This window comes from Peromyscus leucopus, chromosome 1 (genome assembly GCF_004664715.2).
Source record: "Peromyscus leucopus breed LL Stock chromosome 1, UCI_PerLeu_2.1, whole genome shotgun sequence".
Taxonomy (NCBI): Eukaryota; Metazoa; Chordata; class Mammalia; order Rodentia; family Cricetidae; genus Peromyscus; species Peromyscus leucopus.
Window position 1 is genome coordinate 112,981,966 of NC_051063.1, and position 25,249 is coordinate 113,007,214.

General features: G+C 37.9%; 1 protein-coding gene across 23 annotated transcripts in view; it reads right to left on the bottom strand.

The window, feature by feature from the left end:
* Window positions 1–25,249, bottom strand: part of Dlg2 (discs large MAGUK scaffold protein 2) — a 1,876,145-nt gene that overhangs the window by 524,001 nt on the left and 1,326,895 nt on the right. For all 23 annotated transcript variants that reach the window (XM_037207364.1, XM_037206918.1, XM_037206903.1 and 20 more), the window contains one exon: window positions 22,233–22,357. In XM_037207364.1, the coding sequence (XP_037063259.1) occupies window positions 22,233–22,357 (125 nt within the window). The remainder of the gene's footprint in view (window positions 1–22,232; window positions 22,358–25,249) is intronic.

Genomic DNA, 25,249 nt, shown 5'->3' on the forward strand with positions numbered 1-25,249 from the left:
GGTTAAAGAAAGCATGGGCTATCCTTAGAGTATTGGGTGACCTCTGTCCCCCACTGGACCTCTGGTATTGACAGGGTAGGGAGAAAGGACAGAGGAGAGTGCTTACTAGGATCACTACATATGTCACTGGATTACATGTGGGAAGTGAGGAGAGGGAAGAAAAATTTATTTTATTTCTATTTAAAAATTGTGAATCACTCAGGGGAAAAAATCTACCTTGTTGACTTTTGAATTTTTAGCACCTCCAGTGGTACCTGGGACTGGGTTGGCACAGATTATAGACTTGATAAGTACCTAAATAAATTTAGAAGTGTGGTAGTTAGTCAATGACATCTCTGCTGTGGATATCCATACCTTCTCTAGTTATCTTGTGCCACAATGATGCTCTCTTGTCCTTCTACCCTCTCTGGCATAAAAAGAATGAGCTCCAATTTATTCCTTCTAAGACAAACTGTTATCCACAGTCATATTTGCATTCAAGAAAAAAATCCTAGTTAGAAGACAAGGTCTTAAACAAAAGCAATTGACCACTGACAATAAAATCTCAAATATTACTGTAGATATTCATATTCAGTCACCAAGTACTAGGCATCTACTATATAGTACAGGGTACATAGACAATGAGAAACAATTTTGAAGGTAAGGATGTTGGCCACAGACCTAGGAAATAAGGAAGAGGATTTACACAAGATTATATTACAGATTATATTGCAGCCTATATTCTCTAATCTATCCAAACAATTCTAGCTTAACAATGTCTTCCCATCATTAGAATTTAGGTAACAATTTCAGAGTTTCGTTTGTTATTTGAATGATTATTTTAATTTTTAACATTCTATTTTCATAGAAATAACAGAATATAATAAGTAAGAATTCAAGGATGCTATGGGGAAGATGTCTTAAAACCGGGCCCCCTATTGTGATGTCCATCATTAACTAGGAGTGTAGGAGATGTTCACTAATATTCACTAACTTTGGAAGAACACAGAATCTCAGAAGCCCCAAACTCTGCACTTATCTATAAAAAATACATATTTGATGGTAAGTAATTTTAATGGTTTCTGATATGGTTAGAATATTTAAGATGAATTTTAAAGTGTCTTTAATTCTTAAAGCCGTATGTTAAATGCTATGGTGAGTAAATTAATTGGTTGTTATACAGACATAATCTTCAGGCTTTGTAAAGTTCAAGAACACATGCAATATATTTATACTTGTTTTGTCTCATATATCATATTCCTTCCACCTTGACTCAAATGCAGCTTTTTGGAGAAGAGAATCCTTTTCTCTAACTTTCACAGCTCCTCACATAATAAGGCACAATTATCTACCAATTGTCTCTTAGTCCATTGTTTTCTTTACTGTCCATATCCATCAGTTGCATCTGTTTCCAACATATATTCAAGCCCATCACTTCTTTGCATCTCTAGTACCTTCACTCTCCCTAAAGTCACCAACACTTCTGCATGTTACCTCTAGAATCAGGTGCATGAAGCCAGTGTCACATTTTTAGATTTAAATATATGGCTTGATGTAAGTCTTCATTATCAATTGGAATGGAGTTAGAACCCCCTAGGGGATCAAGGCATAGAGAGAATGAACTGATGGGAGAGGACACACTCTGAGTATATGCCTTATCTGTGAGCTAAGGGCTTGAATGGAATAAGAGGGGACAAAAAGACAAAGCCAGCTGAGTGCCAGCATTCTTTTCCCCCCATTCCTGGCTCAATATGATGTGAGTGGGTCTACTCAGCTATGCCTTTCTGGCTCTGATTGACCTAACCTTTGGAAAGCATGAGCAAAAATCAATCATTCCCCTGTTGAGGTTTTCTGTCAACCATTTGGTCACATCAACAGAAATCTAATGCAGATAGTGTTACCCATCCCTTGCTTGCTTAAGCCATTCAAGTTCCTCAAGGTTGTTTTATTTTTGTTGTTATTTTATTTTATTTCATTTTATTTTTTATCACTGTTGTTCTTCCTACTACATTCCATTCTCTGTGGCTCTATTTTTTTCCTGTCATTCACCTGGCTCATTCCTGCCATAGACACTTAGACCTATTGGTTTCTCAGTTTTGAAAGGGTTTGTTTGTCTTCATTTGGCTACATTGATTTTTGTCCTTAACATCTGACCTTAAAAGCCACACCTTTCTAAAAGCCCAACTCAATCCCTTAATGCAAAGTAGCTACCAGGTATTTATCATGTGCTACTTTCCCCTGTTGTCTGTAGAGCACATATGACAGCTATATTTCTTTACATCAAATATATTAGAGACAAAATTGACCTTTCCTTATTAACATCTATCCACAGAATTATCTAAACATTCAACAACCAAATATTCTCTAACATGTTGTGGCATTACTCAAAATCAAATAAATAATGAATTGTTTTTTTTATAATAATACAAGAGAACTGCAACTATTCCCTGAGACAGAGCCTGCCAGCACCCCACTGGTCTAAGAGGTGAGTCTTTATCCTCATACCTGAACACCCCAGCCCCTAGGCTTTGGGCCCAGGGATACAACCCTGCACCTTTACACCACCACCTATTGCAGTTCCAGTTTCAGGCCAGTTGGCAGGCAGACCTCCTGCACACAGGTCAGACTTACCATTGTCCCCCATCAGACACTGTAACCCAAGCCCCACCTCCCCCAAAGCCCACCCACTGGGAGACTGCAACTGTTCCCTGAGACAGAGCCTGCCAGCACTGACTGGACTAAGAGGCCATTTGGCAGGCAGACCTCCTGCAGACAGATCAGACTACCACAGACTGTCCCTGAGACAGAGCCCACTAGTGCCAGTTGGACTAAGAGCTGCTCCCTGAGACAAAAAGGCCATCAACATCAACTAGACCAAGAGCTCCCACTGGATTAAGAGTATCAATCAGACCAAGAGAGGCTCCCCCAGACACAGACACCACTTGCAACAAATGGATAAAAAGATGGGTAGACACCAGTGCAAAAATACAGTCAACAACATAAAGACCAACATGGCTCCACCAGAACCTATATCAGCAAGACCTGAACATCCCAACACAGAAGAAACAGAAGATATTTACCATAAAATAACTCTAAAAAGATATTAGAGATCTTAAAAGAGGAAATGAAAAATTCCCTTAAAGAAATCGAGGAAAATTCAAACAAAGATGGGAAGAAATCAGTAAATCCCTTGAAACCAAGAGAAAGCAATTAACAAGTGAGGGAAACAGTTAAAGATTTCAAAACTGAAATGGAGTCAATAAAGAAGACACAAACTGAAGTAATGCTGGAAATGGAAAATCTGAGTAAACGAACAGGAACTACAGATGCAAGTATAACCAACAGAATTCAAGAGATGGAAGAGTGGATCTCTGGCGTTAAAGATACAGTAGAGGAAATAGATTCATCAGTCAAAGAAAACACTAAAGCCAACAAAGTCATGACAAAAAATGTCCAAGAAATTTGGGACGCCATGAAAAGACCAAACCTAAGAATAATAGAGATAGAAGAAGGAGAAGAATATCATCTCAAAGGCACAGAAAATATATTCAACAAAATCATAGAAGAACACTTTCCCAACCTAAAGAACGAAATGCCTATAAAAATACAAGAAGGTTACAGAACACCAAATAGACTGGATCCAAAAATAGTTCCCTCACCACATAATAATCCAACCATTAAACATACAGAATAAAGAAAAAAATATTAAGAGCTGCAAAGGAAAAGGCCAAGTAACATATAAAGGCAGACCCACAAGAATAACACCTGACTTCTCAATGGAGACTCTAAAAGTCAGAAGGTCCTGGACAGTCGTTATGCAGATACTAAAAGACCATGGATGCCAACCCAGACTATTATACCCAGCAAAACTCTCAATCAACATAAACAGAATAAACAAAATATTCCATGATAAAACCAGATTTAAACAATATCTCTCCACAAATCCAGCCCCACAGAAAGCACTTGAAAGAAAAATCGAACCTAAGGAAGTTAGATACACCCATGAAAACACAGGCAATAGATATTCCCCTAACAACAAATATCAAAGAAAGGAAACATACAACACTACCTCCAAAAAATAACAGGAATTAACAATAACTGGTCATTAATATCCATCAGTATCAATGGTCTCAATTCACCTATAAAAAACACAGGCTAACAGAATGGATACAAAAATAAGATCCGTTCATTTGCTGCATATAAAAAACACACCTCAACTTCAAAGACAGACACTACCTCACAATAAAAGGCTGGGAAAAGACTTTCTAATCAAATGGATTTAAGAAGCAAGCTGGTGTAGCTGTCCTAATACCTAATAAAATAGACTTCAAACTAAAATCAATCTAAAGAGGTTGGGAAGGACACTACATATTTATCACAGGGAAAATCCCACAAGATGAAGTCTCAATTCTGAATACTTATGCCCCAAATACAAGGGCACTAACATTTGTAAAAGAAATATTACTAAAGTTTAAATCACACATCAAACCTCATACGCTAGTAGTGGGAGACTTCAACACCTCACTCTCACCAACGGACAGGTCTGCCAGACAGAAACTTAACAGAGAAATAAGGGAACTAACAGGCATTATGACTCAAATAGACTTAATAGATATCTACAGAATATTCCACCCTAACACAAAAGAATATACCTTCTTTTCAGCACCCCATGGAACCTTCTCCAAAACTGACCACATGCTTGGTCACAAAGCAAATCTCAACAGATACAATAAAATTGAAATAGCCTCCTGTATCTTATCAGAACACCATGGCTTAAAGTTAGATTTCAACAACAACAAAAATTACAGGAAGCCTACAATCTCATGGAAACTGAATAATGCCCAATTGAATCACCAATGGGTCAAGGAAGAAATAAAGAAAGAAATTAAAGATTTCCTAGAATTCAATGAAAATGAATGTACGACATACCCAAACTTATGGGACACTATGAAAGCAGTGCTAATAGGAAAATTCATAGCTCTAAATGCCCACATAAAGAAGTTGGAGAAATCTCACACTAGTGACTTAACGGCACAACTGAAAGCACTAGAACAAGAAGAAGCAAACTCACCCAGGAGAAACAGACACCAGGAAATAATCAAATTGAGGGCTGAAATCAATAAAATAGAAACAAAGAAAACAATACAAAGAATCAATGAAACTAAGAGTTGGTTTTTTGAGAAAAATGAACAAGATAGATAAGTCCTTATCCAAATTTACCAAAAAGCAGAGAGAGAGCATCCAAATTAACAAAATCAGAAATGAAAAGGGAGATATAACAACAGACAATGAGGAAATCCAGAGAATCATCAGGTCATACTTCAAAAACCTGTACTCCAAAAACTGGAAAATCTGAAAGAAATGGATGACTTTCTGGATAGGTACCCCATACCAAAGTTAAATCAAGACCAGATAAACAAACTATTTAAATAGACCAATAACCCTTAAGGAAATAGAAACGGTCATTAAAAGTCTCCCAACCAAAAAAAAAAAAAAAAAAAAAAAAAAAGCCCAGGACCAGATGGTTTCAGCATAGAATTCTACCAGATTTTCAAAGAAGAGCTAATACCAATACTGTTCAAATTGTTCTACACAATATAAACAGAAGGAGCATTACCAAATTATTTTATGAGGCTACAGTTACCCTGATACCCAAATAGCCAGAATCTGGAAACAACCTAGATGCCCCTCAACTGAAGAATGGTTAAAGAAAATGTGGCACATATACACAATGCAGTACTACTCAGCAGTAAAAAACAATGATACCATGAAATTTGCAGGTAAATGGATGGAACTAGAAAATATCATCTTGAGTGAGGAAACCCAGACTCAGAAGGACAAACATAGTATGTACTCACTCATAAGTGGATACTAGATGAGAGGGAAGGGATGGCCAGACTGCAACCCACAACTCCAGAGAGGCTAGATAACAGGGAAAGACCCTAGCAGGGGACACATGGATGACCCTGCAAAGGAGAAGTGGATGAGATCTACATGAGTGGACTGGGTGTTGGGGGGGGTGGCAGAGGGCAAGGAATGGGGGATGAGAACATAGGGAAACGGGAGGGTCAACCTGGAACAGGGACAGAGTGGGAGGGCAGGGAGGAAGATACCCTGATAGATGAGGACATCATGGGAATAGGAAGAGGCAGGGTGCTGGGGAGGCTCTCAGGAATCCACAAGGATGACCCCACCTTGGTCTGCTGGCAGTGGTCCAGAGGGTGCCTGGACTGGTCTACTCTGGTGACTGGTCTAGCAAATAACCTAGCTGTCATCATAGAGCCTTTGTCCAGTGACTGATGGAGGCAGATGCAGAGATCCACGGCCAAGCACCAGGCTGAGCTCCAGGAATCCAGTTGATGAGAGAGAGGAAGGATTCTGCAGGCGAGGGATGTCGAGATCATGATGGGAGGATGTGCAGAGATGACCGGCCACACTAGTGGAAGCCCATGAACTGTGGACTCGTGGCTGTGGAGCCCCCACGGGACTGGACTAGGCCCTCTGGATACGAAAGACAGTTGTTTGGCTCAAACTGTTGGGGGGGGGCATCCAGGCAGGGGGATCTGGATATGTCCCTGGTCTATGGGCAGGCTTCTGGGAATCTGGTGCCTGTGGTGAGACACCTTGCACAGCCTTGGTGCAGTGGGAAGTAGCTTGGACCTGCCTAGGCTCAGTGTGCTGGGCTCTGCTGACTCCCCATGGGAGACCTCAATTTGGGGGATGTGGGGATGTGGGGATGTGGGGTGGCTTGGGAAAGAGGGCTGGGTGGTGGGAGGAGGAAGGAGGGGGGATCTGTGGATGTCATGTAGAGTGAGTAGAAAATTTCTTAATAAAGAAAAATGAAAAAAAAATAATATAAGAAAAAATCCTAATAATTGTATAACAATATAATAATTAATAATGTATGCATTGTGTGTACTTGTTTGTTTTCTATAAAAAATAAAATTGTAAGCTTTTTAGAGAAGAAATATTATCTTATTATTTCATTTGTAACTAGTAGAAAAGGGCTAAGTCTGTAGTAGTTGTTCAGTCAAAAGTGAAATAATAGAATTATTGAATGAAAGCATGGAAGAATTAACAGTTGGAAAATAATATATTCGACTTGCTAGTAATGAAGTTTGTATCATTTTGCTGCCCAGATTTTTGAATTCTGATAGCTGTAGCTCAAAGGCCTTCTTAACTTCAGCCTATAATTATTGGAATTATTTGATTCTGGCAAAGGTTGTGAGCAATTCCCTATACAGCTGTTAATGCTAAATTGCCTGAAGCTACTAATTTTCAAGGGAAGATGATTGGCAAGGTTGTTTTCTGACCTTTCTCGAGCTTTAAAAATCAGCTATTATTGTTTATGTGATTTCATAATTTCCAAACTCTCTATTTCTCCCAAAGCCCAATCACATTCCACAACATAAACTCAAATTAATTTTGTGATGAAAACTCATGACACATTTTGAAATTACTGGTGACATTTTGTGATTTCATAAAAGCAAGCTGGATCTCTCTTTACAAATATATGTTTGCTCTCTTACATTTTTCTTCAGCTACAGACAAAAACCCAGAGGCCTGCAGTTGGAGGCATGAGGATAAGCGCAGGAAAAAGGACACCCTTGCTCACAAAGATCATCTTACTTTCCAGTTATATGGCTCATCAAAATTCATAATTTTCTGAAGAACAAAGCAAGCCACTGTTGTCAGTGATTCAGACTTCTTTTGTATGACCTTATAACTGTCCATGAAGCTTCATTTGGAAGCATAACAGAACAGAGGATTCTATAATGAGAAGTTTTGTGGAATTACTTAGTAAAAGAGTCTGCATGCAGCAGGGCAGCAGGGTAGAGAAGCTCCCAGAAGATAAGAGAAAGCTACAATTAAAGTGACACATTTTCCTATGGCCTCTGTGGCAACTATGGTAGTCTCTGATACTGATTTATGATTACTTAGCAGTTTTCCATTTATGAAATATGCCAACCACATCTTCTCTTGAATGCATAAAATCTAGATATATTCTAGTTAGATACAGCTGCATTTTCAAAGGGAAAATTTGGGTAGATGTGGTAGTATTTGTCTCAATGAAAACAAAAATTCCTACTATAATTACATTTTCATTGTTTTAGAATTACAGATAGATGATTTAATATGTTGAAGTAATTTTTATCAATTGTAAATTAATTATCAGACGAATTTAGTCTTAAAGAAAACTTTAAATATTTAAAGTTTTATAGTCACAATCAATTTGGAAAACATAACACCTTATTTATACATGCATTTCTGTTTCATATAACTCTCTGGTCATGGACCATAAGGCCTAACATTAAAACATATCAGGCTAAAAATCTGAGAAAATGTAAAAACGAAACCTAAGTTCAAGGAGGAAAGTGAATGACAACTCAAGTAGATCTTGTCATTCAGATTTCACATTGTTAGCACAGCCTCAAATCAGTATAGAGTTACATTCTGCTGGGGCCTGTGAAGTGGGGATGTAAAGAGAAAACATGGTGTTTTGCAACTTACAGAAGGGCAGAAATTAACACCCAGTGCTAATATTTAAATTTATGATTAAACAAGATGCTATTTTGAAACAAGCAAAATGGAGCACTGTTAGGGATTTTTGTTCATTTTGTTTGTTTTTGTTTTTAGGGCTGAAGACCAATATGTTAGAGGAGATTAAAGATGAGGTGTAGAAAGGGTTGATCAGAGGGAGAAAAGCATAAGAAACCAGGAGCCAGGAACAGAGTGTTGTAATATGGGCCAAAAAGAGGAATAAACAGGTTATACTTGCTTTGGCTAAGTATCCTGCATTGGTGATGTTAGTAGATGTGGTTGAACTCTATCTATTCTTGGTTGGCATATTGTGAGGGACTCAGACTAGAATGTGACAAGGAAAGATTATGAAGGAAACACATAGAAAGACTATATGCAAACTGCTCTTCTGAAAGGCATGGCTCATGCTATGTTTGCTAATTGTACCTTTTCTGAAAAAAAAAATGACAGCTGTGAAACATTTGAATATCCAGAGAATGACTGAAGAAAGGCTGGTTTTGGAGATGTAGGCTATAATATAACTAAGTGATCAAAAGAAGTCTTTTTAAAAAAGATAAAAACTGGTAGATTTGGGGTGTCAGAGGGGGTCTTGATGTACCTTAATAAGAAAAGAGTGGAGAGCATATGTTTGTGTGTCATGAGATCTTTGCACCAATAAGAAGACATCAAGGGATTTCTTCTTCAGATGGTTTCGGCCCTTTTATTTTTTTTTTAAAAGTATGTGCTAGATTTAGATTCATTTCCAGGAAATAATGGAGGAAAGGAAGGTTTTGGAGGTGCCTATGTGGAAGGAGAGGTAAGCATCATGAATGTGTGGTGACCCAGATCATTTGGGGCATCTCTCAGCATTTTAGTGTTCTGTTGCTTTATGAAATTCATTCTGCTCTATAATATGAATGCCAGATGTAGAGATACATAAATAATCCTAGCACATGGGAAGCTGAGCTAGGAGGATTGACCAGCCTAGGCTACAAAGTGAGAAATAAAGAGTAAAGGGAAAGGAAAGGAAGAGTGGGAAAAGATCGGAATTCAAGGTTGATATTTTTCCAGACAGTTGTGACTGAAGAGATCAGATAATAACAGCATGAATTGCAGTAGTAAATGTGTAAAAATAAACAACTCTAAGAGCAAGAAAACTCAGCATTCCACAGATTCATATGGATCAAGGTTAAAAGAAGTAGAGCAATGAAGTTGTTTACTTTTAAAGATTTAACTGCTAAGAAATCATATTCATTAATATAAAGAAGTTGATAGGATGGGAAGAGAAGTGATAGGCCTCAAATTCTGTAATTTGTAATGAAAATCATTTTAATGCTGTTAGCTAACAATTGCTTTTCAATTTTATTAAAGGCAAAAATAGATATATATTATTTAATGGATGGATTAATCATCAAATCATTACTCATCATCAAAAAATGTATTTCAGGTTTTTCTTGTAGATCTGGCCAATGAACTCCAGTAGTTTTGGGAGGTTGGCACTGCACATACTTTTCTTTGAAGAGTGGGAGAAGATCAATTCACATGGAGAAGTTTGCCCGAAGAAGCTTCAGGGGCTGTAGCCTATCTATTGGGCAGTGAACTGTAGGTCTAAAAATTTGATACTAAATCCATCCAAGTATTTATTGAAACATGAATTACTCAACCTGAAAGCCTCTGCTTGAACTTACGTCCTGAAGCTTGAAATAATTCAGGATGTAATGCAAAATCATTATTTTTTTTAACTCATTCTTTCGCAAAGCAACATCAAAACTGTCCCAGGTCTTAAAGATTCACTATTTCTCTTCCAGCAAGATTTCTGACAGCTCTGAACCTGTGTGTCTAGCTGCCAGCTAGACATCTGCTTTCAAATTCCTCACAGATATCAGAAACCAAAGGTCGCCCAAAACGAAACCATTAACTTCTATTCCAACTCTGCCTCTCCTCCAGGCTTCACCATTTGCCACACTTTACAGCTCAAGGTCACCCCCAACACTGTGACGAGATGGTAGACTCTACATAAACAGAGATAACTGTGTAATGAGTGTATGACATGGGATCCAGGGCAAAGAAAATACTCAGGGTTTATTTAAGAGAATATTTTCCTCATAATATCAGACTCATGCAATCTCACCAAGATGACTATCCAAACATGAGCAAGGACCACACCAATGCATGTTAAAATGGACAGGGAAAAGCTGCCCATGAGGCTTCAACTCTACATAGTAAAGAACTATAGATATTATGTGTACTGACTATGGGTTATATTTAGGAATATATATATATATATATATATATATATATATATTCATGCGAAAAATGGCCATGAATTTGAAGGAGAGCAGAAAAGAATATATAGGAACGTTTGGAGGGAGAAATGCTGTAATTATATTATAATTTCAAAAATAAAATTTAAAAGAGAATAGCATTTCCCTTACAGTCATCTTCAAATTGTAATTGAAGTCTATAAAGTTAACCTTTTAAGCATTTTTAAACTTGTACCCATTTCTCAGTATTTTGTTAGATTCTTATTCTAAGACATTGTCATTGATTATCTGCATTTTGACAATCACTTCTTAAGCCAACCTCCTTGTGTATGCTCTGGATAGCTCAGCTTCTATATAGGCAACGATTCAGATGAGTCACTTTTCCCATGGGAACACTCAAGGTTGCAGAATTCACTGGAGACAGATTTAAAACAAAAACTCAACTACAAAATACTGTACCCAAGGTTTTTCTGGCCTGGTTTCTCACATTGTTCTGGTTACTCTCATCCTGGGATTCTGCCCTGTCCCTGCAGTGCCAGTTTCAATGACATTTTCCCCGTTCTTCTGCAGGCCTTTAGACACACTGTCTCGGCCTAGAACCTTCACTGGCCCCAGTCACTCACTCTTTGTGTTTCAGCTTAAACAGCACCTCTCTGAAGGCTTCTATTGAGCACTCTGGGCTAGGATAGATGATGTTCCCAGTCGCAGCCTTTCAGAGCACTGCACACTTCCCCCATGGCACCCACTGTGTGATTTTATGTCTACTACTACTTGACAGAGAACTTCTTTCTTTAAGAGATCCTGCTTTCTTGTTCCCTTCTCGATCCCAGCTTTATGCGCCCTCATACACAATAGAACATCAATAAATCCATGCATAACAGAGGCTGAGGGGCAAAGATGGCAGATTCTGTGTGTTTAATAAATGTTTGCTCTGCGTCTAAGGTTTATCATATCAGAAGGTTTGACTACTTCAATGACATGCCACTGAAACAAATGACAGTCATCTTTTTCAAAACATCTTATTCACAGTTTTGAATTTCCTGAAACCACCGACTCTCATTCCTTACTACAAAAAACTGACTTGACTCATTTCCTTGACTAATTTGTGTTTGCATGTGGGTGCTGTGACCTGAGTGTCTAAGAAGTGGCAATGCAGAGGCCAAGAGGATCCCGCCTGGAAAGCAAAAGCATCTCTGATGGCGCAATAGACTAGTCAATGTAAAATGAAGCTGTCATACAGATATGACTTAACAATACTATGTGTCTACAATAACGACTGTTAACTGTCAACACAGACATTCATTATTCAGCCTGGACATGAAGCTGATAAAGCTTTCTCTCATTCATTGTCTTCTAGAATAAAGCAATACTGGTTTTCTTTATTGTCCATCCTTCTCTTTAGTGATCTGTTACTGAACTGGATTATAATAACGAAGGAAATGAATTGAAGGTAAGAAAGGAACAAAATTCTATCAACATTTTAATTATTAAAGGTGTATTACAGCTTATAAATTATAGCCCTTATGTCTATGTTCAAATGACCACATTAACTTGTATAAGCAAAATGATTTGCACAAAATAAGTTTTCACAGACTAATTCTAGATCACTGGGATGAGGATGTTTGTGAGTTCTTAGCTCAAGTATTGGGCATCAAAAATACTGTTACTTCCATTTTAGAAGCTGGTTTATTTTGGGAAAAGCTTTCCTTTCTTTTTAAAATTATTTTATTTATTTTTTCATTATCATCTGTATCTTCAGTAGAGGGGTGGGGGTACAGAGAGTAGGGTGGAATCTTGAAGTTCAGTGTCCAACTAGCCTCACTATATCTATGCAGTTCAGGTTCAGTTGAGGCCTTGTCTCAAAAAGTAAACATGGAGAGTGACTGAGGAAGATAATGGATGTCAACCTCTATCCTACACACACACACACACACACACACACACACACACACACACACGAACAGACACATGGACACACAGACACAAATGCACAGTCATATACCCACCTATAGTGATAAATACATACCACACACACAATATAATACATTCAGCATAACACACATATACACACACATGTGCACACAGACAGACATACAGACACACACAGACTCAAGTGTACATTTATGCACCTACAGTGGTAAGCATACATACCACACACATACAACATAACACATAGAGCATAACACACACACACACACACACACACACACACAAAGAAAAGACAAGAAATCGTACTTAAATGTGAGAATACAATAAATAGATTGGTGTTGGGATTATTAATGATTGTAACTTAAGAAATACTTGTATTTTCTAAAGTTTCTACAAGAAATATGAATTACTTTATACAAGTACCTTCAAATACAAAGTTAGTGGATTCTTATTATCTTTTGATACCAGGTTGTTATACAACTAGATTACAATCTACACCAATCAGTCATTTTGTGTGTGTGTGTTTAATTTTATTAAAGATTTACTTTAGTTTTGTGTGTGTATGTGTGTGTGTGAGAGAGAGTACATTCACATGAGTGCAGGTTCCTCAGTAGACTAGAAGACAGTACTGAGTTTCCTGGAGCTGGGATGTCAGGTGGCTTTAAGTCATCTGTTGTACATGCTGGGAACCAAACTTGGGTCCTCTGCAAAAGCAGAACCTGCTCCGCTTATGAGCCTTCTGTCCATCCCTAGTGCTTTAACTTTTAATATTGCACCTTGCATGTTGGTAGGGCTTTGTGTTCACAGATTCATAAATATATGCCCAGTTAATCATCTTCAGATAACTATAGCTACATTCTGTACTGGGAAAGAAGTGGGCAGATTTTGAGTTGCAGCCATTCATAAGTAAATGAACACAGTGACATCTCTGTAATAAGCTAAGAGAAAGACTGCTCTGATTAGATTTAAGTTTCTATTATGGATAAGATACAACACTGGATGTTATAATGAGTAGATTAATGAATGAACAAGGGCACATTAGACATATAGAATACTGCTATATTAACGGGACTTAAAGAGTCTCATATCTTCTTTCCTAAGATGCACCTGTCAATAAAATAGCAGTCATATAAAGCAAATAATTTAGGTATCATTAAGAGGAAAGAAAAAATTCTCTTCTAATTTCACATGACAGTAGGAATAAACACTGCAAATTCAATACAAGAAATTCTAAGAGCCAATAACACTATAGACAACATATGTAGCTAATTTTAGTTCTATTGGCCTGAAAACTATGAGCATATTTCCTTTATCATACTTTCCAGTTAACATTTAAGGTATTAATATTAATGGTCATTACAAGATGAATCTACAAGCATAGCACAAGGCAAATCATTTGAGTCTACTCCTATCAATCCCAAGAAGATATCACTGGGAATGGTCTAGCCAAAGGATTGCACTGTGCTTTTGTGTCTATTTGAACTTCATGCCAAGTTCAAATCCATGGGGTTAATGATGCCAGCCTGGTGCACAGTCTTAGGTTCAGAAGTGGCCCCAAAGCAACTATGTTAAGAAGTAGGTGGAGCTTGGGTACATACATTGTAGCACCACCTACATGTCCTAAAGGCATTCTCCAAGAAGGAGAAAGGGTGTTTGGGGAGGGGCTGTGAACTGAGGGTGCTCTCCAGATGCTGAAAATTCCTGGTGTTGAATCATGAGGAGTCTAAATAACCTATTTAAATCTGACTTTCACTTCCTCTGGAAAACTAAAGTATAATTTGTTTTTCCTGGTGAGGTGGTGGTCAGGGGTAGGATTCGAGTATCATGTAACAGATGTTACAGAGGATGAAGGGTACCATGTACAAATGGTTGCCTGGCTTGCAATGACTCAGAAGATCATGTGAGACTCCTTTTGACCGTTGCCACAGCTTCTGCCAATGTTGGTGTTGACCTGGTACTTACTATTCTATAACCTCAGTAAAATTTAAGTCCTCTCCCTAAGCAAACTTTAGTCAGGCCCCTTCTCACTGAGGCTCTGACCTTGGGATTCAGGGTCCATCCTTGTTAGACTTGCATGGCTGTTTTAAGCAAGAATCCTGCCAAAGCAGCTTAGGAAGAATCTCTCACTCTGGTATCTATCTGATCACCAGAGCCTTCAGAAATAATCCTGTTAGGTCAATTTAGCAAGTATTTCTCTCCTTACCCCAGTGCTTTCTCGTATCAATTCTCTGTCTACCAAACATGACCCCACTCCTTGTCTGTAAATCTCCATTTCTCTATGTGGGATTTAGAAATGACCCCATTTCTATATTGAAGTCTCTTCCCTTACTGCAATAGTCCTCAAAATAAAATCTGTTCTTACCAGTTTAACTAGTGCCTTGCCCTGGCTCTGTTTTTGTTTGTTTGTTTTTGTTTTTTCATTCCAGTGGGGGAGGGGAGCCAGGAGCTCTAACACTATTGTGATTTTAGTGTCTAACTGTTGAGCTTATTTGCAGGAATGGCAACATGCCTTCTTGAGAGGTTATTAGAAACAAATAAAAACTAGTGGCATGACGTGTAAAAGTTGAAATCAACTCTTTACTATAAAATGCCTTAAGGACTAGGTCTTCTGAGAACTGGAAATTCATTCTGAACAAAAAACTCAATTTCTTGGCCATGGCAATAATGTTATGAACTTCTCAGATTCTCAACAATCATCAGACAACTAGAATATAATTATTAAATGGAAAAACCCTCAGATTCTTCTGTAGCACTCATTTTATGGATAAAGATGCCACAGTGAAGAAGGTTCTGTAACTTCCTAAGGCCTCCTCGTTATGAAGGGTCTCCAGGTCTCCCACTTCATTAGAACTGGTTACAGATATAAAGAAGATGCCAGAAGTTTCTCCCCATGTACACAGCATGAGCTAGAACAGAATCAGAAACTTGAGAACCAAGCAAGCTAATTTAAAGAATATATACATTGTATCTGTGTTTTAGCAATGGAAGATTGCTTTTTTTTTTTTTTTTATTTTTCGAGACAGGGTTTCTCTGTGTAGTTTTGCACCTTTCCTGGGACTCACTTGGTAGCCCAGGCTGGCCAGAAGATTGCTTTTTAAACTTTACAATGTATTTTGAAAACAAGAGAACTTTTTAGGTGAAGTCCAATTCATCTATTTATTGTTTGTTACTTGTTTCCACATTAGGAAACCATTGACTAATCTAAGGTCATAAAGAATTACTCACATGCTTTTAAATTTTTCCTATTTTTTTTGAGACAGCATTTCTCTGCATAGCCCTGGATGTCCTGGAACTCACTCCATAGACCATAATGGCCTTGAACTCATAGAGATCCACCTGCTTTAGCCTCCCTAGTGTTGAGATTAAAGGCATGCACCACCACACCTGGCAAGTTTCATAGTTTTAGCTTATACATTTAGGTTTGTAAGTCATGTTGAGTTAATGTTTGTGTATGGTGTGAGGTAGGGCCCCAGAATCGTTCTTTGGCATGTAGATATCCAGAACTCTCAAAACAACAACAAACCAAGTCTTATTTGCCACAAAAATATTTCAATCATCTCATATCCAAGTTTAGTGTGAGAGGACAAAAGGGAGGAATCCTTGATGGGATTTCTGAAGCTCTGAAAGCTGACAGGTGGGTGCTTGGTGTCTTTGCAGAAATGCAGCTGGAATTATCACTTAGAAGTTTCCTCATGTAATATTCAGTTGTTGGGGACATCCTGCTGACAGTCACTTCAAGGTTACTTTTGAAAAGAGGTTTTTCCTTGTCCATGTAGGTTGTCTGCACATTAAGACTGATGAATGAGTGACTGTAAACTAAAGACAGGACAGAACTGTTCTCAATTCCTTTATTTTATTTTATTTTATTTTTGTGGCCAGAGATAGAAGTGGACAATTCAGGAATCATCTGAAATTGCAGCCATTTACCCTTCTAAGGAGGCCACTGGTGCCATTTCCTGGAAGAGTGGTCTCCCTTCTCAATGGGATCTTCTGTTCAAAGTCACAGCTGGGTTTGTGACCTGCTTTGATCATAGAAAAACAATAAAAGAAAAGTTGACTTAACTTTGAAGGCACCAAAGTCTCCACTTTGGAATGGAAAATTTAGCCTGGTCAGTCATTTGAATGGTTGGGTTATGGTAAAGATGGAAACGTTGTACCGGGTGACCCATGAAGTCCTTATATACAATCACAGACATTCATGGAACTGAAAAATAGATCATACTCTAGTGGTTAAGTGATCTCTTACATTATTTCATTTGGTGGGAATATTGTATTTCCTTAGTCTGAAAGTGTGTTCTTCAGTATGAGGTTCACATTACCATGCTAGAAGCTATTCTCTTTGTTCAACTTGTTGCCTGTGACTTTCAGACAAAGATTCAAAATTAGGTTTATTTTCTCCACTTCCTAGTTATAGGCTACCTTCACTTTCATGATTATCATTCTTTATTCATTAACCTTTTCATTATTTCTGTCTTTTTCTCTTTTGCTTCACTCAATCTTCCTTCCTTTCCAGTTTTCACATTTTCTCATCTTAAATCATTTGTGACTTAATGAATATAAATTAATGAAACCACAAAAATATGACTGTTCAAGGACAGTAAGAAAGACAATGTTATAGTTTACACACAGGGAATACATTCTAGTCAGCTTGTCAGTAGGGTGTGATCTCAGCATAATTAATATTACAGTTTGAAATGAACATGCACATTGACTTGGCTTTTATAAGAAACCTTACTTGTAAACAGACATAGAGCTAATAAATGAAGCAATAGACCTAAAGAAAATAACACTTTTTTTTTCATTCTGTCAAGAAATAGAAATGATTGTGTCGAGGGCTAGAAGATTAAATTGTGTCACTTGTCAGGAAACTGGCAAGCAGCCCTCTTCTGCACTTTGGTTTTATGCTGTGGACAGATTTAATAAATGCACCATTGTGTTAAAATGTCATTGCTGCACAGCCAAGCAAAGGATATCGTGTGATGGTTCTTCCTTAGGAAGACATGTCAAAATTGGTCATTGGCAATCTAGGGACATCAGGTGACACTGAAGGCATTTTATGTCACAAAAATCATTCTTTAGAAGATGGAAAATATATTTTTCTCCGAAAGAAAATTAATGACCTTTCCATCACATTTTAATTTTTAAAGCCAAAGGACGCTATCCAATCATAATGACTGCTTCTAGAAGGCAAAATACTAGTGATGAGTAAGTTTTTCAAAATTCCATCTTACTGTTAACTAAATAACTGCAAATGAAACCTAGAAATCTACCATTGGTTGCCACTGTCTACATGTGAGGATGGGGAATAATGACAACATACTTTGAAAAATGTTTGTTCCATAAATTATTGGTCTAAGCGAGGAATGTGTGCAAGGCTCTGAATATTGGGGGTGTGTAGTCACACTATGAGTTTTTCTGGCACTATGTTTATTCTTAGCTTCTGAAGGCTCAGGGCTCAAGTTAGTATTATGCTGAGTTGCTGTGTCTATAGATAACTGAGTTACATTGGGGGTCTCACATTTTACCCAACTTCTTCATGGATCTACTCTTCCATATAATCTTCTCCGTAAGTTTCTTGAGCTACATGGCCATATGTCAAATGTGGCAGTGAGGCAACCAGAGAACAGAGGGCTTCAAAGGGACCAAGGCACATAGCTTGGAACCTCAGGTCCTCTTGTTCTAAATAGTGTACTGTTTTCTGGAAGAACCAATCAATTGAACCTCAGTTTGCAGTCTAGTTTATTTGGGGAGAAGTTCACTTCTCAATTTACCTTTGCTTTAAACCTGTACAATCACACTGTTTTGGGTATAGTTTAGCATGTACAAGAATTTCTCATGTTTGTAAGATTTCCAGAAACACACACACACACACACACACGCACGCACGCATGCACGCACGCGCGCACGCACACACATGCACATTTACATATCCCTATTCCATCACTGCCTAGACATTCATTAAATGTCTAGAAGCTTAAAATGATATCTTTTCCATTTTAAAGTTACTTTTGATATCATGCCATCATCTAATCGGTAGAAAAGAGGACTAAAAACGGAACAAGAAACTTGGAGAGGACAGAGAGAGTGAAAGGGGGCTAGAGACATGTAGACAGGCAGATAAGGAGAAAGTGTTGAAAGCATTTCTTCAGTGCCTATTACGTGACCGGCATAGCTTTGGGCTTAGGCAATCTCACTGAACCTTCAGAATACCTCAGTGACATGGCCAGCACTGTCATCATCTGGCAGACAGAAAACACCAGTGAGGGGAGTTTCACGCTGCCAAGGTCAGTTCAGGGAGTACCAGACACTAAATCCATGCCTTCCTGGAGTTTGTACAGAACAATTCTCTCAGTGGCCTTGGGACTAGTGACCGGACAAAGCACTCCTTGGGGCCTGTCATTCCAGCTTTATACACTGCTCCCATCACATTGAGAAAATGCTTATATGGCATTAGTTTGGACCTGTGTATTATTCTTTCTTGACAGTACTTCAGATCGCTCATTATTGGAATCAAAACATTTTGATGTTTTATGTCAAATACTTTATGCTTTTGGGTGTCACTCTTCCTAGCCTCAGTTTCCCCTTCCATAAAATGTGGATCTTGGACATGATTTCCTCCCCAGTTTTCATAGTCTATATTTAAACCACAAGTCAGATTTTCAGCTGATAGTTGTCTTTGAACTCTAGATGTCCTTACATCAGTCAAGAACATGGGAGGGAGCAGCCTTAGTAATATTTGAAGGATCTACCAAAATGAAGAGGAGACCCAAGAGTTCTCTCATACAGACAAAGAATGTACTCTACATTAGAGACTAAGTATATCTTATTGTTTCAGGAGGAGCATGGGGCAGAGCTTTTCAGATTTTTCAGGCAGAGCTGGGAGGCCAGAATAAGGGCTAATAAACAGAGATCAGAATCAAGGAAACTGTAGCTCAGGATATAAATAAGAATGTTCCATGTATAACGAAGGTTCTACAAATGTTACCTCTCAGGATTATGTGTAACAATTATTGAATTAAGTTTTCAAGGATTATAATTTCTCATTTCTGTAGACATGAGATTTCCACTCATGACTGCAGGCAACAAGAAGCAGTTCTCTCAGAAATGCTGTTATCTATTCCTAACTTCAGGGTAAGCAGGTAACATAGTGACTGTTACATCTCAAACCCAGAGGCAGAGCTTACTAGGAGGTGAACAGTCCTCCTGTTTCACATTGCAAACATTTGAGGATGCTGATCAAGGCCTAAGGATTTCTAAAGTAGTCCCATAACCAGTTTGGTTTCTTTTTCACCTGTTCCACTCTCATTGCGGTAGTCTCATGGTGTAGCCTTGGTTGGCCTGGAAATCACCCTTTAACTGAGGCTGGCCTCAAACTCATGGCCATCCTCCTGCACCACCACCTCAAATGCTAGGATTATAGGCATAAGTCAGCATACCCAGCTCATGTCTAAACATATAAAATGGAGCCTGTCTATGATTCAAACACAATCTCCTCTTGACTTACAGAGTCACACTCACATGTGTTTCAAATCTCTGCCTGTTCAACATGGATATTTCATCTCTGAAAACCATTCAATTCAACTTGGAAATTTAATTGTCACAAAGCATGCATTTCCTATGGAACTTTTTTCTGGATAAAACCACTTGCAAATGAACCTGAGAAAACAAAACAAGACAAGACAAAACAAAACAAAACAAACAAACAGCAAAAACAAAACCACAGCTCCCCTCTCTGAGCTGCAAGGCTGCAGCTGTCTAATGTAACCACTGTATCAGAACAGTTTGTTGGGGAACAAGTGTCTTTTCCTATTTCAAAGCAAAAATAGCAGAACAGGTTATTCATGGTTAATGAAAACAGACTGAGCCAGGACATGAAGTTTATATTCCTGCTACTCAGGTTACATTTCTCAATGTTATGCCATGCTGGCCAATGTCATCTTTATCCACAGGACCTGCCTTAACTAGCTGCCAGACTAAGTTCTTTACCAAACTAGAACAAGCATCCCCTTAGCTCTCTCTCTGGAGGCCTTGATCATGAGCTTTGGCTTTAGCCCACTCAGTTCAGTTTCAGCAAGAATTGTCCTGAATCAATTGGGCAGAAACTCTTCTCCCTGGATATCACATTCTGCCCTTTAATATCTTATCACTGTAGCCTTCCTTCAGCCAGAACTTTATTTCTTTAGCTGGAATTTGTCTTATGACTGATATTTTTTTCTTAGTGATATTCTCTCTCTTGATTTCACTATATGGTCCCAGCTGTTCCTGTTGCATGCAGGAATGTGCTCTTCTTTTTTCTCCTACAGTAAAATCTGCACCCCAGCAATCCTTGAAAAATCTTCCTTATAGTCTTTCACAAGCCTCATGAATTACCTCCTTCAACATCCTTCCACACCCTAGGTCAATTTTCCCTCTTTCTTCTTCTCCATTTACTTATTAATATCAAAGGCATACATTTAGCAAGCATTTATTAAGCCACTTATAGCTACATCATAGATGACATAAAGATCTAACCAGGTGTAGTGGAATGTGATTATAATCCCAGCATTTGACAGTTTGAAGGAATAGTTCTACAAGTGTGAGGGTAGCCTTGCCTATATTGTGAGATTTTGTTTAAAAAGTAATTTTTAAAATGTATTGTTATAATTAAATCATTTTGGCCTATGAGGATCTTTAAGCAGGTAGTGTCATATTATGTATTAAACATTATTTTATATTATATACTACATAATATATAAACTATGTATAGGATGGCTTCCATAAGTTTCTGAAGCCTTATTTATTTTATGCCTTTTAGAGGTTGTTCTTAATTACCAGTTGCATTTTATATTATTTATAAAATTTATATAAATTGCTCCATATGGGTGATTCTTATTTTCACAACTTATTTCTAGGTTCTAACAGAGTAGGGCCTAGCTCCAGCAGCTACTGCTTTTCCCTGGGTGCTATCTAGGCTCTACTCCCTAAACTCAGTACCTAGTCTTCTTCCAAAGCAAGCTGCTCTTGTTTTATTCTCCCAGACAGTTTGCTTATTCTCCATGTTCCAGCTTAAATTTATGCACTTACTTAATGTACTATCCAATTATATTTTAAGATCTAGAACCTTCCAATAGGAGAGTTTCTCTGACTCTCTCTAAACATCTATAGAATACCCTAAGAATGCTTCTGTATCGGTATCCACACCAGCACATGATTTCCTAATGCTGTGTACAGTGTTGATTCTAGATACTACATTGCTGACTCATTAATTCATATTGTTACTCCTTCCAAGTAGACAGAGGGTCCTATGAGAATCAAAGCTGTATCTATAACCCCTCCCTAAATGTCTGATCCAATGTCACATTTGGTAGCTATCAACATGCACAAATTAAATATGACTTGAAATTCAGCAAGTACGAAGAGATTTGCGGAGTCACTATAGGAAGCTTTGATAACCTTCTAAGTCCAGAAGTTTTATAGAATTATCATTCTCTAAAGGTACAAATGTGACTCACTGATGCAGTGGATCAACCCCCAAGTCATTTTCATGCTTTCAATCTTTACCTGAGTCTGCCATCCTCTGCCGCAGCACCTCCTGGAATAATCTTCGTAATAAATATGCCAGGGTCATCTCCAATGTGGGGATTATCTGTCCCTCCAGCAATACTGAATCCCAGGCCTGAATTTCCCTGTAGGAACAATAAGTGGATATTGAATGACATGCTATCATCTAAAACCCAGTTCCCCTTGCTTTTTATGTTATCATGTTACTACTCAAATGGAAATTTGGTAGTAGCAGTCTTACCTACAAAGACATAAAGCTCTCTGTCAGCAAACAGAGCAAGGTCAGAACTCTTATGTCTTTGCTTTGTAATAACTCAAAGAGTGGCATAATTTTTACTTAATAATGCTGTTTTTATGAAGCAATTAAGATAGCCATGAGTTCATTACAAAGAGAATTTGAAAATTAAGTACATGGGAAATGCAAAGAATCCTTAGAGTATCAGCTGTGAAAATACACATCCACATGAAAAACAGAAAGAAGATATATAAAAACGAAAATGTGTTAGAATAGTGAAATTTGTGTGGCTTTGCCTTGTTGCTTTTACTTTTATTGCTGTATGAATTATTTGTCAAATAAATGGTTCCTATGTAAGTAACACACTCAGACTTCAGAAGGCAGGACTCCCATCTAGAGCCACACAAAATGCTTCCAATGATGCACAAGGTTTATTTGCACTGGCAAGAGACAAGCTTTGTGCTACTTCTTCAGTATGAACGTGTGAGTACTTCACATTCTAATAAACTTTTCATACTTCTTTAGATTACAGTAATTGACATCCAATATTCATGTACCTTCCAAAAATAAGGCATAATGAAAATTCCCTCAAAATTCACTTATCATCTCCAAACATTTCTTATTTACATATCCCCTTTAATCCATATCACCATGGTTACATTCTGTTTCCACAGTTGTGTTCTGATGTTTTTCCAGTTCATATTATATTTTAAGTCCTTTCTGTACATCTAGGCACTTTTAAAATCAACGATTTTAAATGGTAAAGTATATCTCACTGAGATCATATGCCATCACTTCTTTCACAGGTTTTTTGATGCATATTTAATTATGTTCATGCTAGTACAACAAATAGAGCTTACTCAATTTATGACTGCTTGATTAAGTTTCACTCTGGGGTAAAAACAGATAAAGAGTAAGAGTTTAACACTTAATCCTGAGAAATTAATTAGGGCACTCAATTAGTCATAAAACCTCAATGTCAAGATAAAGTCAGCTATAAATTGATAGTTATGCTACAATAAATGTCAAGGTAATGTTTAGCCATTTTTTTGTGAGTGTGCTTGTGTGTGCATACAGGGGTGGGGGTACATACACATATGTGTACACCTGAAGAGACCAGAGGAAAATGTTGGATGCCTTCCTCTATAACTTTCTAACCTTCCCCTGAGACAGGGCCTCCCTGAACCTGAAGCTTGTCATTTTTTACCTAGGCTGGCTGACTGACCAACAAGCCTTGCCAACCTTCTGTCTTTTCCCATGACCATTGCTGAGGCTGCAGGTGAGTGTGTCTATGCCCATGTGTGCTGTGAATCCAAGGTCTTCTTCCTAGGTGAGGAATAACACATATTTGAGCACCAAGTACTCTTACACACCTAGCCATCTCTCCAGCCCTGGCTTAGCACTCTCTTTAATTTATGAATTTAAGATAAGTGAATTTTTGAGGGTTCCTTCCACAGTTGTATATTTATATTAAAAGCTTAAAATTTAACATTAGTCAAAAGCAAGTAAAATTCTATATTTTGTATGTGGGCACCTGTAGACACATGACAGATAATACCATGGACACACATACACACACTAAAATAAATCATGAAAAATTAGAAGGGTTGAATAGATGGTTCAGCCATTAAGAGCATATTCTGCTCCTTCCAAGAACCTGAGTCAGATTCCCAGAACCAATGTTAGGTAGTTTATAACCATTAGAACTCCAACTCCAGCCACATGAAAACCACAAAGCAGTTTCACTTCACAAGTGTTTGAATAGGTATTATGAAGACAAAAGAAGTGCTAAGAGAATGTGGCAGAAAGCAGGCCTTATGTACTATTGTTGGGAATGTGAACTAGTACAGTCATCACAGAAAACAGGAGTAAATTCCTCAAGAAACTGAAAACAGAGTTAACAAAGCTCCAGCATTCCTTCTTCTTGTTATTCTCCTGACATTTTGACATCAATGTGTAGAAACTTAGATATGTATATCAAGATCTCTATGTCCTCATGCTGTGTTGAGCAAAATAACAATCCAGAACTATGGACACATTCCTGTAATATCAATATTGGAGTGTCAGAGGCAAGAGGATCATGAGTTCTAGGCCACACTGGCTGACACAACAAGACTCTGCTCGCAAAAAAGTCAACTTTCATGGTCAAAGTAAATATGCATCATGGAGGGGATGGACAAAGAGAATTTGGTATACAATGATATTCAACCTACAAAAAGGAAGTGATCTTATCATTTGCAATCACATAGAATTAGGGAACACTATGCTAAGTAGAGTATACAAAAGACAAAAAGATAAATTCTGTATATTCTTATAAGTAAATCTAAAGCTATTGACTCCAAAAATAAGGAAAAACACTGAAGATAGATTTAGATAACCACAAATAACAATATGTATCCAAAGTAAACATGCATATCTCTAAAAATACAAAAGAGGGAATGCAGATGATTAGCTATTAAGAATGCATACTGTCTTATGCTTTCTATTGCTGTGGAGAGACACCACAGCCATGGAAACTCTTATAAAGGAAAACATTTAATTGGGGTGGCTTACAGTTCAGAGATTTAGTCCATTATTGTCATGGCAGGCAGCATGTAGGCAGACATGGTGCTGGAGAAAGAGCTGAGAGTTCTGCATATTGATTCACAGGCAATAGGAAATAAACTGTGTTTGGGCTGTGCACATGAGTGCAGTGTCCTGGGAGGCCTGAAGAGGTTGTAAGTGCTCCTGGGGCTGGAGTTTTAGCAGAGCTGACTGGAACAGATGCCTGGAAGCAGGCTCT